At 34.7% G+C, this 16,196-nt stretch overlaps 1 protein-coding gene across 1 annotated transcript in view; it reads right to left on the bottom strand.

Moving 5' to 3' along the window:
* Positions 1-4,222: 4,222 nt before the first annotated feature.
* The window catches only part of LOC150083712 (DBH-like monooxygenase protein 1 homolog), a 57,742-nt gene continuing 45,768 nt past the window's right edge, over positions 4,223-16,196 (bottom strand). Inside the window, exons 11-14 of the mRNA XM_090378579.1 lie at positions 13,471-13,530; positions 9,492-9,625; positions 4,969-5,134; positions 4,223-4,417 (exon numbers count right to left, since the gene is read on the bottom strand). Coding sequence (XP_090234705.1) covers positions 4,223-4,417; positions 4,969-5,134; positions 9,492-9,625; positions 13,471-13,530 — 555 coding nt within the window. The remainder of the gene's footprint in view (positions 4,418-4,968; positions 5,135-9,491; positions 9,626-13,470; positions 13,531-16,196) is intronic.

Here is a 16,196-nt window from a genome sequence, read left to right as displayed (position 1 = left end):
TGCTTTTTTGCATTGTATGCCTCTGCTAATGGTAATTGCTGGTTGGTAGGTTGACCGTATTTAGCAGTCAGGGGCTTGAACCCTTGTCTACTCAAGGAGCGTGTGCTACTGTACTCCAGCTCCTGACCACTCAGCTATGGAGGCTCACCAAGATTTAATGTTGTAATCGCTTTAAAAATATCCAGTGTGCTTCATAATTAAAGCAGCAATCCCCAGCCAGTTTAGTGTAGCAATATTTTCCATATTTTTGACTAAAATTAAATGATTAGGAAAAGCAATGCAGGAATCATAATCCCTAGGGGAATAATCCTTCATTGTGTTTAATCAGAGATCTTGTAAATGCATCAGCAGTAAAACGGTACTCCACCAAAATTATTTATATCAAAATAAAGCAAAGCTTCATGAATTGTGACTCACTTAATTTTATTTTATTAAATATTATTTCCTACAGGAATTTTCCAAACAGGGATAAGAAGGTGATTATCCCCTTGTATAAGGCAATGATCAGGCCTCACCTTGAATACTGTGTACAGGTTTGGAAGCCTCATTTTAGGAAGGATGTGGAGTAACTAGAATGAATACAGAGAAGAGCAACAAGACTGGTGAAGAGAACAAATGGGTGCTCTTATGTAGAAAGGCTTAAGTTCTGCAAATTGCAGCTTCTGGAGACTAGGCAACTGCGAGGCGATCTGATTGAGGTGTATAAGGCCTTGAATGGGTTGAGCAGGCTTAATGCTGATGGAATTCTTCCTCTTGCTCAGATTACAAACCTGAGAGGGCATAGATTCAAACTGAGGAAAGACAGTTATAGAATAGATGTGCAGAAATTTGCCTTTAGTCAGTGGGTAGTTGATTGCTGGAACAAACTTCCATTTGTTGTTGTGGAAGTTGATAGCTTAAATAAATTCAAGGCAAAACTAGACAAACATGTGGAAGTTGATAGCTTAAATAAATTCAAGGCAAAACTAGACAAACATTTGGAACAAATGGATCAGTGAAATGGGAAGGGTTTTTTTTTTTTTTTTTTTGTGGCTGATGCTATATAAGCTTGCTTTCTTGCATCATGTTCCTGTACTAATGCTAATGCTAAAGAGGGACTTGTAAATGCATAATTCTTGAGCATTAAAAAAAAAAAAACCAACATCTGCTGCCTCCTCACTTTTATTTTTGAGACTCTTGACCATGCATAACAAGGGTGGGAATAACAAGGTTTGTTTGTTTGTTATTTGGTTTTTAGGAGCATTACCAACTAAGGCCATATTGCTCCGAGAATATGCAGTGGTCATTCCCTGACCTTTCCGCATCCTCCGTATTTGGTGTTGACGGGATCGAACCCCGGTCTAATCAAGAAGCGTGTGTTATGCACTGCTGCTCCTTCCCACCTGGCTACGGAGGTGCCGGGATAACAAGGTTTTATCATGTACGTGTTTTGTCCATTGATTGCTAAAAATACATTTTAATTGGTTTTTTAATACATTTTAATTGATTTTTTTTTTATCCAAAGACTGACACTGAATAAACCATGCTTCTTTGCATCAATTTGCTAATAAAAGCAAATTGATGCAAATCTAATCCACTATGTTAAAAAAATAACATGCTTAGCAAGGCTTGGTTAATAAAGTATTAGCATTAGTAGAGATGAATGATGCAATAAAGCAAGCTTATATAGCATCAGTAATCTCAAGACACATTCATTATTTTTATTCAAATTGCCCTCTTTGGCAGTGTGACATCTTTTTGGGTAGTGCCCTCTTAGATAACCCCACAACCAGTAATCAATCAAGGTTCAAATTTGAGACTTGACCACACAGAAGAAAGCTAATCTCAGGACACATTCATTATTTTTATTCAGATTGGCTTCTTTGGCCATGCGACATCTTTTTGGGTAATGCCCTCTTAAAAAAAAAAAAAAAAAAAAACAGTTTAAGGAAATAAAAACAAATGTAATATCTTAATACACTTTTGTGCATAACCTATCTAACCTATATTTTGTGCACTATCTATCAATTCAAGGGCTGATGAGGCAATTAATTGCCTTATTAAAAAAAAAAAAAAATGGGAAGAAAGCAATGAAACTACAGCAAAACCTTGTTTTAACTCAAATCGTTCATTAAACTCAAAAGAATACATACAGTGACTATATGTATTCTGTGACTGATAGAATATTAAAAAAACATGTTCACTATGAAATGAAAACATTAAATATTGAAATAAAGCCAGTGAAAACTCTGTTCAGTTCCTTTGCTGATAAAAATGCCTTACTGATATCTGATATGGTTGACAGGCTGCTGGTGAGGAAAATCCTGGCTTGTTATTGGGAAAATATGTTGCTTTGTTGTGAAAATATTTTAACGGATGGTAAATATTGTCAGATCGAGGCAGTTGTCACCAAGTTCCATTTGGATGAAAAGCCTAGTTCAGTGAATACTTCTGTTATTTCTGAATTCTGGTTAAATTCAGGTCCACTGATGTGTGGTTTACTGTGTTTCCCAAGGAACAGGTAATGAATGCATAATTGTTGGGCATTAAAAAAATACTACCTACAACCTACTTGCTTCCCCATATTTGAGACTTGACCACACATAATGAGGGTATTGTGCTGCTGTACCTGTGTTTTGTCTGTTGATCATCTAGTTGAAAAGCGATTGTCTTTGGAATTGTTTTTATGGTACTTTTCCACCCACAGTACATGTTTAAAATTTGCTTTACTATTTAACAGAAAAGAAAATTTGTGAACACAAAATAAATTCACTCAATACTGTGCATGCACCAATCAACTCAATACTATGGGACTGTTTCAAGAAAAAATTAAGCAGCTAAACCTATTATGTTCTGGTGTATTGTGTTGTAAAAATTATATGTGTTATATGACCTGTTTGCAGGTTAAAAATGAATTTTTTAGAGACAAAAATAATCGTATGACCCTCAAGACAGACTAACTTGATCATGGCAAAAAAAAGCTCATTAAGTTCCACCCATTTCAAAGGGAATTAACCCAGGTTTTTCAACATGATGTGAAAGAACAGTGGTTGCAATGTAATTAACACAGTTGGCTATGACTTTCATTCATCTGAATCTGTTATGAATGAATTGAGCTTTTTATTACTCTCTGAAGGTGAAACACTCTTAGTAGATAATATGCTTCACATTTAACAATACCTTGGAGAATCCACTTGGTCTTTTACTGTATGCCATACTTTTTAAAATCCATTTCACTTTACTTTTAACTGTTCAGGGTGGGATACTGGGCACAGTATTCCACAATGGATTGGGTGTGCAATAATCATTGAGGATGCTGTGGTAGCAATGCAGGAGATAAGTACTTTGCATACTACCATCTTAATGAAACACAATGAACTGGCTCAAGCTGCAAAAAGGTGACAACTTCTGGCAAAACTGCCTGACGAAATTGTGTGGAATTTCCCAATTGAACTGCTGTCTTACACAATCATTGACTTCAAAACAGTGGCTTTGTGTGCTATTGGGAGTCATCAGGGCTATTGGAAGTCATCAGAGTAGTAAGCATGGAAGTAGTCAGAGTATGAACATAATTATTTTTATAAGTGCTATGGCATTATCCATACAATCCCAGAAATTAAAAAAACTACTGTGAAGAGGAGAGTAAACATACCAGATAAGATGCAAGCTGTTTGTCTCATTTCTGTCATCTAGTACATCTACTGAATCCTTGGATAGGGATTGGCAGCAAGCATATGATGTGTATGTCATATAAAAATGGCTCTCAATATGAAAAAGTGCAATGGGTGATGACAACTGCCCTAGCAGCCAAAACTGAAACTATAGAATCCTTAAGCACATGTTCTCCCTAACCTATTTATAAAAGCTGAGACATCTATGACCATATGCTGAGATATTCCATATTGTACATTGATACATTACTCCAAAATTAAAATTTTAAAAATAACCTCTTTGAAACAAAAAAATTTCTTCTGTTTGCAAAAGAATGCATGAAATCAAATTTAAAATCTTACACCAACAATAAAATAATCGTACAAAAGTTTCTCTCCATGGACTTGAGAAAGCAATTAAAATTATATGTACTGTAGTGCAGTTATTCGTGAATTCTGCTATCCTCAAGTTACTTTATGACTTGAATATGAAGATATTCCCCATGAAGATACGCTTTATTGCAACATATTTTTTTAATAATGAAATGAATACTTCAATATTTTGCTATCTACATTTTTTATTTTGCCATACACTATTTCCAAATGAGACATAATGAAGTGAGTAATAAGATGGAGATTATCTCAGCGGTAAGGACATTCCCTTGATTTCCAATATATCTGTTCACTTTTTCCAGTGGTGGTGTTCTCTTTGTTGTTGATGATCTCTTACATACCGATGGTTCTTGATATGGCTGAAATTTCTTTGGATAAGTTATAAGACTGGACATCTAGTTAAGTAGACAATTAAAAGGAAAAGTATAATATCACATTTAAGGAATTAATTGCTATTAATAATTGCTAATTTCATAATAACATACTTTAATTATATTATAATTAATGTAATGTTATAATCATTAATATATTTTAATAATTATAAAGAATCCTATTAATTGATTAATTAAGTACTAGTTGGGAATGGTCATTATTACCTTTGCAAAAATTTAAAAAATTAACTGAAATATCTTTAAAGGAATAAACTATAAAAATTTAAAATATAACCACTGGCATGCTCAAAGATTTAAATATGCAATAAAAATTTTTTATTGAAATAATTCCAATTTACGGATCAGTCTTTTTCAGATAATTCTTCAATTTTAAACAGAAAAATCTCCAAAACTGTTTCCTCTGATGACACTGTTGGTTCTGATATTCCTGATTGGGGTAATTTATGAAGAACTCTGTCATCTTCCTCTACACAGTAAGCTTAAGGAACTTTGTTGCACTCAAAATAAAAACAATCAAAACTATGTGAAAACAGAATATGAATAATCATTCTTACTTCTAATCGTTCACCATTTCCAAGATAGCACTCAGATCGATGATAACCGAAACGCATTGCATCACGAACAACGTTTACGAAACTCTCTTCCCATGGGGTTGTTAAAAAATAGTCATAATAGGTAAGGTTAGCAGCACTCTTGGGAGATGCCACAAGCCCTGTTTCCCTTAAAAAAAAAAGGAAATGTTTTTTATTTTTATTGGACATCACTGATATGTTGTATTTAAGCTATTTTAATAAGAAAAATGTTAATTTCTATTAACAATTTAATAAATTAATTAAATAAAAAGAAAAAATATAAAATAAAACAGTGCAAAATCATTATTTATCACTAACATTACTTTAGGCCAATGGTTTAAACTGAACTTGCCGCAAGAAGTTTTCCAAATTAGCTTTAATTTTGAAGTATTTGGAAATCCTCAAGGACCAGTAAAAGGTTCAAAACTGATAAAACTGATTATTATTATCCTATTTAATGGACAAACATGAAATCATTACAGAAAATAACTTTATGTGCCATATAAAATTTTATTATTATTTTTTTTTCAATTTCTCTGTAAGGGAAGTTAAATTTATCTTTAAAACACACACTAAAATTATCACAGACTAAAATAAAGTTTTGAGTATTGGCATCATGAGTATTGGGTTGCCTGCAGAATAGTGAGTGAGAAATGTCTCTAAAATTTACAACATCCAACTTTCCAACTTCAAAAATTTGAAAGAGTAGTTTGTGATACATGGTGTTGACAAAATTAACTACCCAAGCATTCTACAGGGTTGTCAAAAAAGTAACTTAACATAAAATGGACACTTTGTTACTGTATTCATAGATGAAGAGAAATATTCAGATTTGTAAATGCTTGATGTAAACACATTAGTCTACATACCAGAAATTATGAGAGGCTGCCGTAGCCTAGTGGTCAGGCGCGCGGGTGCATAAGTACACGTGCCTTGAGTGACCGGGGTTCAAGCCCGTGACTGCTGAATACGGTGCTGTTTCTTGTATTCTGTCTATCTTGTTAACTCCTCTGACTGTTTGGTCGTCCCGGAGTATAAACAGAAAATTTATTTTTATTTTATTTATAATAACCCAATTTTATTGTGACGCTTCAATTTACATGGCTACAAATATTGTTCAAAATCAGAATTCCCTTCAGAATCAATAACTGCTCCAATTTGAGTAATAAAATTATTAACAACAGAAGAAAGCTAATCTCAGAACACATTCATTATTTTTATTCAGATTGCCCTCTTTGGCTGTGTAACATCTTTTTGGGTGATGCCCTCTTAGAAAACCCCACAACCAGTAATCAATCAAGGTTCAAATCTTGAATGAGAGGAGGCCATTTTGTTTTAAAAGCTTACCAATGTTTCTTCCGCCAGAATATTCTCTTAATAATGCAGTAACTGTACAGTGAATATGTGGAGGCATCCCACTCAGCTGAAATATCACCTTGTACAATAACCCTCTGTTCCAAGTCCAGAATGAAACATTTAAAAACATATCTCTTTCTACTTGTGGATGCAGTAACAAAAGTATCTATTAACAATTTCTTAAAAAAAAAAATATGGTCCAATTATGAAAGTGGATGTGAAACTATGCCATACTGGTACCTTATTATCACATTATGGTGTGTGGTTTTTCTTCAGCCCACCAACACAATTATGTGAATTAACAGATCATGAAAATAAAAGTGTGTTTTGTTGGATCATAAAATGCAATATAGCAATTGTTGGTCATATTAAAGTTGGGTGATACTCAGGAGTGTGAAATGAAGAGAGATTTGTGAGTGGAAGGGCAACAACACTTGAACTGTTTCGAAATTAAATGAGTGCATTCAGGATCTTGGTCATTGTTTCAAGAAAAGATGTCTTGAGTATTTATATATGTTTGGTTGCCTGTTGCACTACATTTTCCTAAATGTCGAGGATAATTCATTTAGAGTTTGACTAATCTCAGCAACAGTTCTACTAGTATCAAGGGATGGCCTTTTTGTTTTTTATTAGTAACATATCCAGTCTGTTCAAACTTTGATATTGTAATATCACTATCAATGATATTGATATTACAATATCAATTAGATATTAGAATATAAAAATTTAAAAAGTATTTGATGATGACTTATAATTCTAAGTGAACCAGAGAAATATATCACAAAAATAAATGATGCTGTTAGTGCAATTTCTTGATGAAAAATTGAATTAGTCATTTTCAAAGGAATTTTATAGTAAGAACATTAAAAAAAAAAATCTTACGACAATCATAGTAACGTTGGATTTAATTGTTTTATAATGCTTTTGAATACGCATATTTTCTTCTTCTGTTTTCAAGATATCCTAACAACATTATTAATCTGTCACTAATTTCTCACAAGACAAATGAAATTACTTCAAAACAAACACTGAACACCTTTTCCAGGCCATACATTAACTAACAGAAAATTTGCTTTTATGAAAAACTTTCTTTGGTCAGTGGTTGGCAAAGGTGCTGCTAACATCCTTAGCAATTTGGTGCCTTATTGCTCAATAGTCTTCTAATACAAATGGAATATTTCATTATCCAAACAATCAGATATTAACGAAAGGTATTGAAAATCTCAGCATGACCTTCCACTGCTTTAAACACTTCATTTGCCCATACCTTCCAATAATTTGTCCAAACCTTCCTTAAATTTATTCCAACTGCCCACATTCACAACACTAGGTGGAAATTTATTCAAACTATTGATTGCACTTTGGTTGATTGCAAATTTCTGCATATCTATTCTACAGCCATCCTTTTTCAATTTAAATTTATGCCCCCTGTGCATTTCATCTGAAAAAGAATAAAGATAACTTCAGTATTTAGTTTGTTTAACCCTTTTAAAGACTTTACAGATACCTAGTTTCCAGTGATTGAAATTTAGAGAACCACAGTTTTTCTTGGTAAGGATGTTTTATATAATCATCTGACAACTGTTGTTAGCCATGTAACACACTTATGAAACTGATTTTATGTGTAAATAAACTTATTTTAATGTCAGGTAATTCCTCTATTGTCATTCTTTTCAATTTTCTATGTGCCAGTATGTCGTTTTATATTAATTATGTGCAAGTAAGTCTATGCATTAAATTCTTTATTTATATTTGCTAAGCTAACTTTTAATTTACATATCACCTACCATAGAAAACTCATCAGGAGAGCACAATAATGATTTCTTGGGGGAAAACTATATTGAGTATTATACTCAGTGTGATGCAAAATAAGAATAATAAAATTTTAAAGTATTAACAACACTTATTTATGAGGATGGGTCTAATATGAATTAGATTTTTTTTTATTACTGGCTTTTTAAGAAACACTGGGTTGTGAAGTAACTTTAGCAGTGGTTCCCACCAGTGTGCTGTGACCTTTTTCAAGTGTGCTGCGAGATTGGGAAAAATTCCATTGAGTTCGATGGCAATCACTATTTTGGTGTGCCGTTATTATATGTCTTTTATCTTAAAGTGTGACTTGAGTGACAAAGGATTGGGAACCACTGAACAATAGTGAACATCATTAGATTGAAAGGCAAGGGCAGATTCAGTCATCATGTTTTGAGAAGGGGATAACAGCATGGAAAGTTACATTCACAGATAATGCACAAGCATAAGATGCAAGAACATGCTTTTGGAACAATCTTCGGGGGGGAATTACCCAATTAACTTCCTCCTGGATCCAACCTTGTGGAAAAATAACCCTTAGGTGTCATAGCAAAACTAGTTTAATTAGTACTTGGCATCAGAGGCAGACTGGGTCAAAAATTCTTACTGGGGAAAACAAATAGAATGTATCAGAGGTTAGACTGTAACATTGAAAATCACACCAGCCTCCATCGGCCTCAGGCCCACCGGGGTTTCCCCTGTAAGTCTTATGGCCAGTCTGCCTCTGCTTGGCATCACGTCTAAAAGGCCAAGTTCTGAAACAAGTTCTAATTCTGTTGCACAGCACATTGCTGTAAAGTTTTTGACAAACAAAAAGGGAAAAACTTATAATCAGATTTGAAGTTCAGCATAGCAATGAATGCATTTTTTATCATGATCACAAGTTAAATGGGGTATAAGATCAGGAAAACATGGCAAATGATTGGGAAAATTAATGAGTTGTGTTTTCTAAGATGCAAGAAATATCATCATTATCAATGGTTTTCATAAGAAGTGGACTATGAATATGAATTACTATTACAAGTTACTGAAGGATATGACAAACCCATTCTTAACTTTCAGTAAAAACAGTGGGAGGCTTTACACAGCCACTATGTTAAATAAATGGAGACTATTCTGAGAAGTTACAATATATTGTTGATTCTTAGTGACAATAAAATCAAAGAAAACAATTCACATTCATATCTGAACCACTTTCACAAAATTCAAATTAACCTTGAATCAAACAGTTATATTTCTTTTTCAATGCACAGAAATTCAAAAATATGTTCAGCAAAGAATAATCACTAATATGATTTCAATTATCAGTTAAAATTCTACCTTTTTTATCTAACACTTACGTTAAGAAATTTTCAATTCCAGCCAAGCCCATAACTAAGCTACAGGTAGCAGCACTTAACGCTCGTGCCCGTGCAATTCTTGGATAATAAAGCAGAAATGCCAGGCACATTTCTTGTTTAGTTCCAAGTCCTCCCTGAAATATAATATAATATAATATAATAATGAGACTTTCCTTTATCAAGGTTTTGATATTTGTAAGCAGAAACAGGTGGCAAAAATGTCTGTTTTACAGGGTATCTCAAAAATGCATATCCACTTTAAAAAATGAAATACATATATTAAATAATTCACAGAAGGGTTGATGCTTGGTGTGTAGATAGGTTTTCACAGTTCACTACTGCAGATGATCAATTTGCTCACTGACATTTAAGCACTATAGAGAACAGTGAACAACAAAATGATGCACATTGATTTCTACTGGAATACCAATGGATTCCTCAATTGCTTAAAACTTGTAATTGGCAACAGAAATTATAAATTGAAATATAATTAGAAAATTTAGACCAATTTTTGTATCCCCTAATTATAAAATCTTACTGCCTGATTTTTTAATTCAGTTTGTGACTTCAATTTTTCACTTCATTATTGTCATCAAACTTTTTTCCAATTATGTCATCAAACCTTTTTTCAACTATGTACTTCTTCAAATGCAAAAAAGAGACAGTAATCACTAGGCACCAACTCTGGGCTGTATGGTGGGCAGTCAAAGATTTCTCAGAAATATTGTGTTAACAGTTCTTGCACCCAAGCAACAGAGCGAGGTTTTGCATTATCATGCAATAAATAAATACCCTCACAGAGAAAACCATGCCTTTCATTCTGAATGGTTCTATATGATTTCCATAAAGTCTTGCAGTGTGTGTTTGCACTTATGGTTGTTCCTTGCAGCATAAATTCAACCAGCAAAACACCTTTTCTGTCCCACAAAACAGCAGTCATGATTTTTCTTACTGAAATTGTTTTCTTCAATTTCATCATTCACAGTGAGCCTATGTGCTTCTTGTGTCCAATCTTTGGACACAACGGCTGATGACCCATTTGTCTGTAAAGTGTTGCCTTAGCAATCTTTGGACACAACGGTGGATGTGGGGTGGTGCACCATCTTGCATGAATATGGTATCCTGAAAGCATCCACATTGTTGCAGCTCTGGTAGTGCAAAATTTGCCAACATTTCGCAATATCGCTGTCCAGTGACGGAACAGGTGCAGGGTCCAGTCAGTGTTACCTGTTCAAAAAAAATCACGAATGTGGCGGTAAATCCATACCACATTATCACTTTTGGAGAATGCAACGGGACCTCTTGGATAACTCGAGGGTTTTGTGTTGCCCAAATGCGACAGTTGTGCGTATTCACTTGTTGTTTAAGCAGAAGTGGGCTTCATCACTCCAAAGGATGTTCCATGGCCAAGTGATATCCACTGTCATTCGTGCCAGCAACTGAAGTGCATATGTGAAACGAATATCTGCATCACCATGCTTCAGCTGCTGTACCATGTGCATCTTATAAAGATAGTACCGCAACACCTGATGCATTACTAGCCTTACAGTGGAATACGGCATGTCCACTTCACGAGAAACAGCTGGCACACTTGCACTACCACACGGAGATTGACTTGATAAATCCATGACAGCCATAGCCACATCTTCAATATGAGAGGAGTCCACTTATTTTTGACCTCTACCTGGTTGAACACCAAGATGTCCTGTCACTTCAGATTTTGCAATCATTTTGTGGACAGCACAAACAGCCATAGATCCACGTCTTCTGATGCCGGATCCTCTGATAGCTGCAGCTGCATTGTTGCTGTTCTAATAGTACCTTTTCCTGCAACATTGTTAGCACTGCTGCTGTAGTGCAGGCAAACATCTACTGTATGATTTTGAAGAGACTGCTTTGCTTTTATACAGTACAGTAGAGCTGAGTAGTAGCACTGTGGCAATAACGTATGATTATGCAAATAACGTAAGTTATTTGCATAATCGTAACTAAGATAGTTATGCACCATACAGTGACAAATTTTGTATCTATTTTTTTTTCCAATAAATGGTGAGCGCATTCTTTATTGTACCTGTTGTCCAAATTTCTCTTCAGTATGAACCTTAGAACTCGCTCCAGAGCCCTCTACATAGGGATACTTTAATTTTAACAACCCTGTACATTCAATTTTCCAACAAAATGCTTGCCCAACATGTATGATTTTCTGACAACATGCTTTCCCAACACATGCGATTTTCAAACAGTATGCTTGCCAGACAGGTATCATTTGTCAACAGTTCACTTGATGACATTATTTAATGATTCCTGATTGTACATTTTACTCCTCATTTGCTTTTTTTTATTAATTAATTTTGTTCTTTGTGCTGAAAAATTGGAATTCCTTTCTATAGATGTGCTAATTTATTAAAATAATATGCATTTATTAATAATTATACTATCCTTTGCCCATTATATCCTACATAGAATTTAACAATATTTGGTATTCTGTCCTTCGCTCTTTCTTATCCTTCATTAAAATGGTTTTGTTGGTCCCATTTCCAGTATAAATGGAATTTTTTGGTCCCTTTTCCAAGTGTGTGTGTGTGTGTAAAATTTGTTTGTGTTATTTCCATTATTTAGCATTAGCATTAGTAGAGGCACCTTACTCACCTTTTGGTCCTGTATCTGTTGTTTAACCAATAATGAATTAAACAACATAGCACTTTAATAGTTTACATTACATTAAATACATTAATAACATAACAGTAACTGCTGATTTCAAAGGTACAGAGGAATTCAAGTTATCTGACATTTCAGTTATCAAAAAAAATATTTTACACTTTTTTTCCCTAATTTCTCTAAAAATAATGCATATGCAAAACAAAAAATAATACATAATACATTTCCCTAAAATAATGCATAATTTAAAGAAATATGTTATTTAATGAAGACATCATTCTTGGGCAGGGGGGGGGGAACTTTAGTTCCTTCAACATGGTACTACAAAATATAATAATTTTTTACTCTACCTCGTAAACTTCTCATCCCCCATGTGGCCACTCTCCTGGGGTATAAACATAAATTTATTTTATTTATTATAAAGATATATCATCTCTCCCACTTCCATTCATCAAAAATCCTCTATGCTAAGGCTTTTTTATTTCAGATGCAGAACAGATTAATATTTATCTGAGTTGGGGCATGTTGGGTTTAGAAAAAGTGGCAAGGGAGCCAAGGCCTATGTGACATCATTATATTGTGTCTGTAAATTATACACATGATATAATTGCCTTTTTTTGGAAATCCCAAGTTTATGGGCAGGAAAAACCATGCAGTGCATGTACAAGACCAACAAGCTCTGCCACAGCTGAGAAAAAAGTCAAGTCATTTCAACCTGATTAGAATCAAATCCAGGCTCCTTTTCTATACGGTGTAGAAAAATATTTGGTGTAGTTAGTGTGCTACCCATGAAAGCTAGCAAACTAACAGTAATATTACACATTTACTCTTTCAACGATGTGATCCTGATCTATTATGCTGCAACTTCCAATTGAATGGTTTTGAAGAACTTAAATGAAAGCTGGAGGGCACTATAGGCTTGATTGGTTTCTATAACCACATACTTTAGCCCATCACGTATGATAAGCTGAAGGATATGGTTACAGAAATATAGTTACTACTACCAAAGTCTTTTATGCACTAGCTTGAGCAGGCTGTGATACAGTGAGATTGCTCTATTAATGTGGAGAGAATTTTTAAATGTAAATTAGAGTCACTGAAACTTGAGCATGTTGGCTCAAGTTTATTTGAGTGGCTATTGTAGCAATAACAAATGACCAAACAGCTGTCATCTGTGAAGTCATCCTAGAGTATCCAGATGTGCACTGACATGAGTTAGATTTAAAATAAAGGAAAAATAATAGAAAAAAAGTGCAGTCTGATACAGACAATAACTAAAAATTAATCAGAACTATAAGAGCAAAAAAGTATTATAACTTACAAATGTGGTAAAATTTCTCTGAGAAGAGTCATAGGTGCACTCTACAACTAGCTGATCTCCCTAGGAATTGCAAAAAAGATCATGTTATATTAGTATATTTATAGGTAACAATAAATAAAATTTTACAATGCCATATGAACATATAAAGTATGAACATATAAAGTTCACAGAAGGAATACGAAACACATGCTAGTACTTTTTCTCAGCATGGAACTGCAGCGGTATAAATGTAGAAACACATTTAAAGTTTTGTTTCTCATGCAGCAGTCTTCCATGTATTGTTAATGGAAGTAGAAGTGTCAAGTGTGAGCTGTTTCAACTATGCATAAAGCTACAAATTACAAAGTGATACTTGTTGATATTATTTAGCAATTATACTAAGATAACTTTGAATTTGGAATATCTCCAACTGTGATTTCATGTACAGCATCTACTGCTACCACTGCTATGGACCTGCTCAGTATTCAGTAGACCAGAGTTCAAAATACATTTATTTTGAACATTTATTTATTTTCAAATAAAATCATTTATTTGATTTCTGTTATTTAGGAGTACTTCTAAAGTGTAATTTCAAAAGTTGGATTGAGTTGTTTTTAGAGTTTTTGCAGAGGCAACTAAGCCTATGGGGCAATGCTTATAAACTGCATGTAGTTGATCTCCTTGTTTATAATGTGGATGAAAACTCAAGTTTTTAAGAGGCTTGCACATGCAACCCTTGCCTGAGACTAACCTGGATTTAGTATAGTGGGGAAAAAACAAAAAATGAGCTAAACGTTTTACCCATTCTGATGGGAAGTATTTCTCAACTTTACTCAGTGATAGAAATTAAACCAGAGCCTTTCCACTTTATTGAGAGAGTAGCAACACTGTCCACTGCAATACAGGCGAGGGCACTTCAAGAAGAGTTCTACTTTATCTCATTAACAGAAAAACATGTTAATAAAGGACCATTGAAATCTCTTACAATATAAGATAATTTTTTTGCTTTTTTTTTTTTATCATGAGAATTTTATGATGATATTTTTTTGCTTTCCAAAGATCTCCTTTCTTTTTTGTATACTGACTGCACTGCACTATACTGCACTGCCTGATAAAAAGTATTCAGACATGACTACACAAATATCACTTTGGACATTTATATTGGACATACCAATATAAATTCCTCATACCACTGCTGCTGCTGCAGACTGCATGGTTTTGTCTGTGCTGAAGTGGTATGTTAGAAGTCAGTTTAGGTCATTGATCTGAACTTGGAGACTTTCAAAAGGAGATAATGAGCTGATGCCACATTAGTAACTGTGATTCACTGAACCACTCAAAATTCACAGTGGTAGATGATATTCAAGGGTGGGTGGAAGACCATAGGTGATAACCAGTAGCGCTGCATTCCTATGTGTCATCAGTTCAGAGAACAGTATCGAAAATGATGCTTACCTCACCTATCCACATGCAATGAAAAAATGTCTGGACAGCCTCACAAACTTAAGAACATTTTCAAAGAACAATAAAAACAGCATGTGCATGGCCATTTTGTGGCTTACACATGTTGTCTGCAGAAAACATCACAGAACAGATTCAAGAGGACACATTAAATCTGTCAGTACAGAAACCATAGAGCACTACACAGCCTTGGTTTCAATTGGTTTGGTTTTTTTTGTTTTTTTTTTTTTTTAGGAGCATTAGCAACTAAGGCCATATTGCTCCGGGATATGCGGTGGTCATTCCCTGACCTTTCCGCATCCTCCGTATTTGGTGGTGACGGGCTCGAACCCCGGTCTAATCAAGAAGCGTGTGCTACGCACTGCTGCTCCTTCCCACCTGGCTACGGAGGCGCCTTTGGTTTCAATGGTAGGGCAGCTATGTAAGAGTCAATGCCATAGTCATCAATGCAAAATGGCATTTAGAATGGTATCATTCCTGACATTCATGGCTCTCTAGAACAGAAGGTGCTATGGAATAATAAATTCTTGCAGAAAGTGCTATGGAATGATAAATCTTGTCACAGTGTTTTATTCCAATTTAAAAGTTTCAGGATTGCTGGGGGAAAAGAACTTCCTCAGAATTTGTCCTGACTGTGAAGGTAGTCCGATGGTATAGATCTATTTCAGGTAGTTTTGACTTGGTCCATTAATTGCAATGCCCGAAACCATAAAGTCCATGACCCATTTGGGAGTTTTGGATTCTTATTCACTAACAATATGGCAGACTACAAAAAACAGGTCCTGTTAGTACCAGCAGGATAGTGCTTGACAGTGGCATAGCTACCATGTAGGCAGGCAAGGCAATTGCCTCCGGGGCCGGGCACTTTAGGGGCCCCGGCATCTTTGGCTGTCTCCTGTTTTTGCAATTTTGATTAATTATGTAGGGGCCCGAACATGTTCTTTGCCTCCGGGCCTCAAAAAGAGTAGCAATGCTACTGGTGCTCGAGGTCATACAGTGAGAGTCACACAGAACTTGTTTGTGAACAATGATGTTGGAAAGTTGGACTCAATGGCTCAGAGCCTAGCCTTCAACCCCACTGTTCACCTGTGGGATGAAATAAAGTACTGGAATTTGGTGAAATAATTGAGCGCTTAAACCTGTGTGGAGTGTAATCAGCCTTTAATTTCTTAAATAACTACAGATTATAGTTATTTAAGATAACAGATAACTACAGATAACAAGTTCTTTACCTATGTAAACTCTAGAAGGAAAGGGATGAATCAGAGACTGGATAGATCCCATCC

Source organism: Mastigoproctus giganteus, chromosome 7, assembly GCF_048544385.1.
Source record: "Mastigoproctus giganteus isolate SK-2022 chromosome 7, ASM4854438v1, whole genome shotgun sequence".
NCBI classification, from domain to species: Eukaryota; Metazoa; Arthropoda; class Arachnida; order Uropygi; family Thelyphonidae; genus Mastigoproctus; species Mastigoproctus giganteus.
The sequence above is the reverse complement of the archived record's forward strand: the minus strand, read 5'-3'. Positions and strand labels throughout refer to the sequence as shown.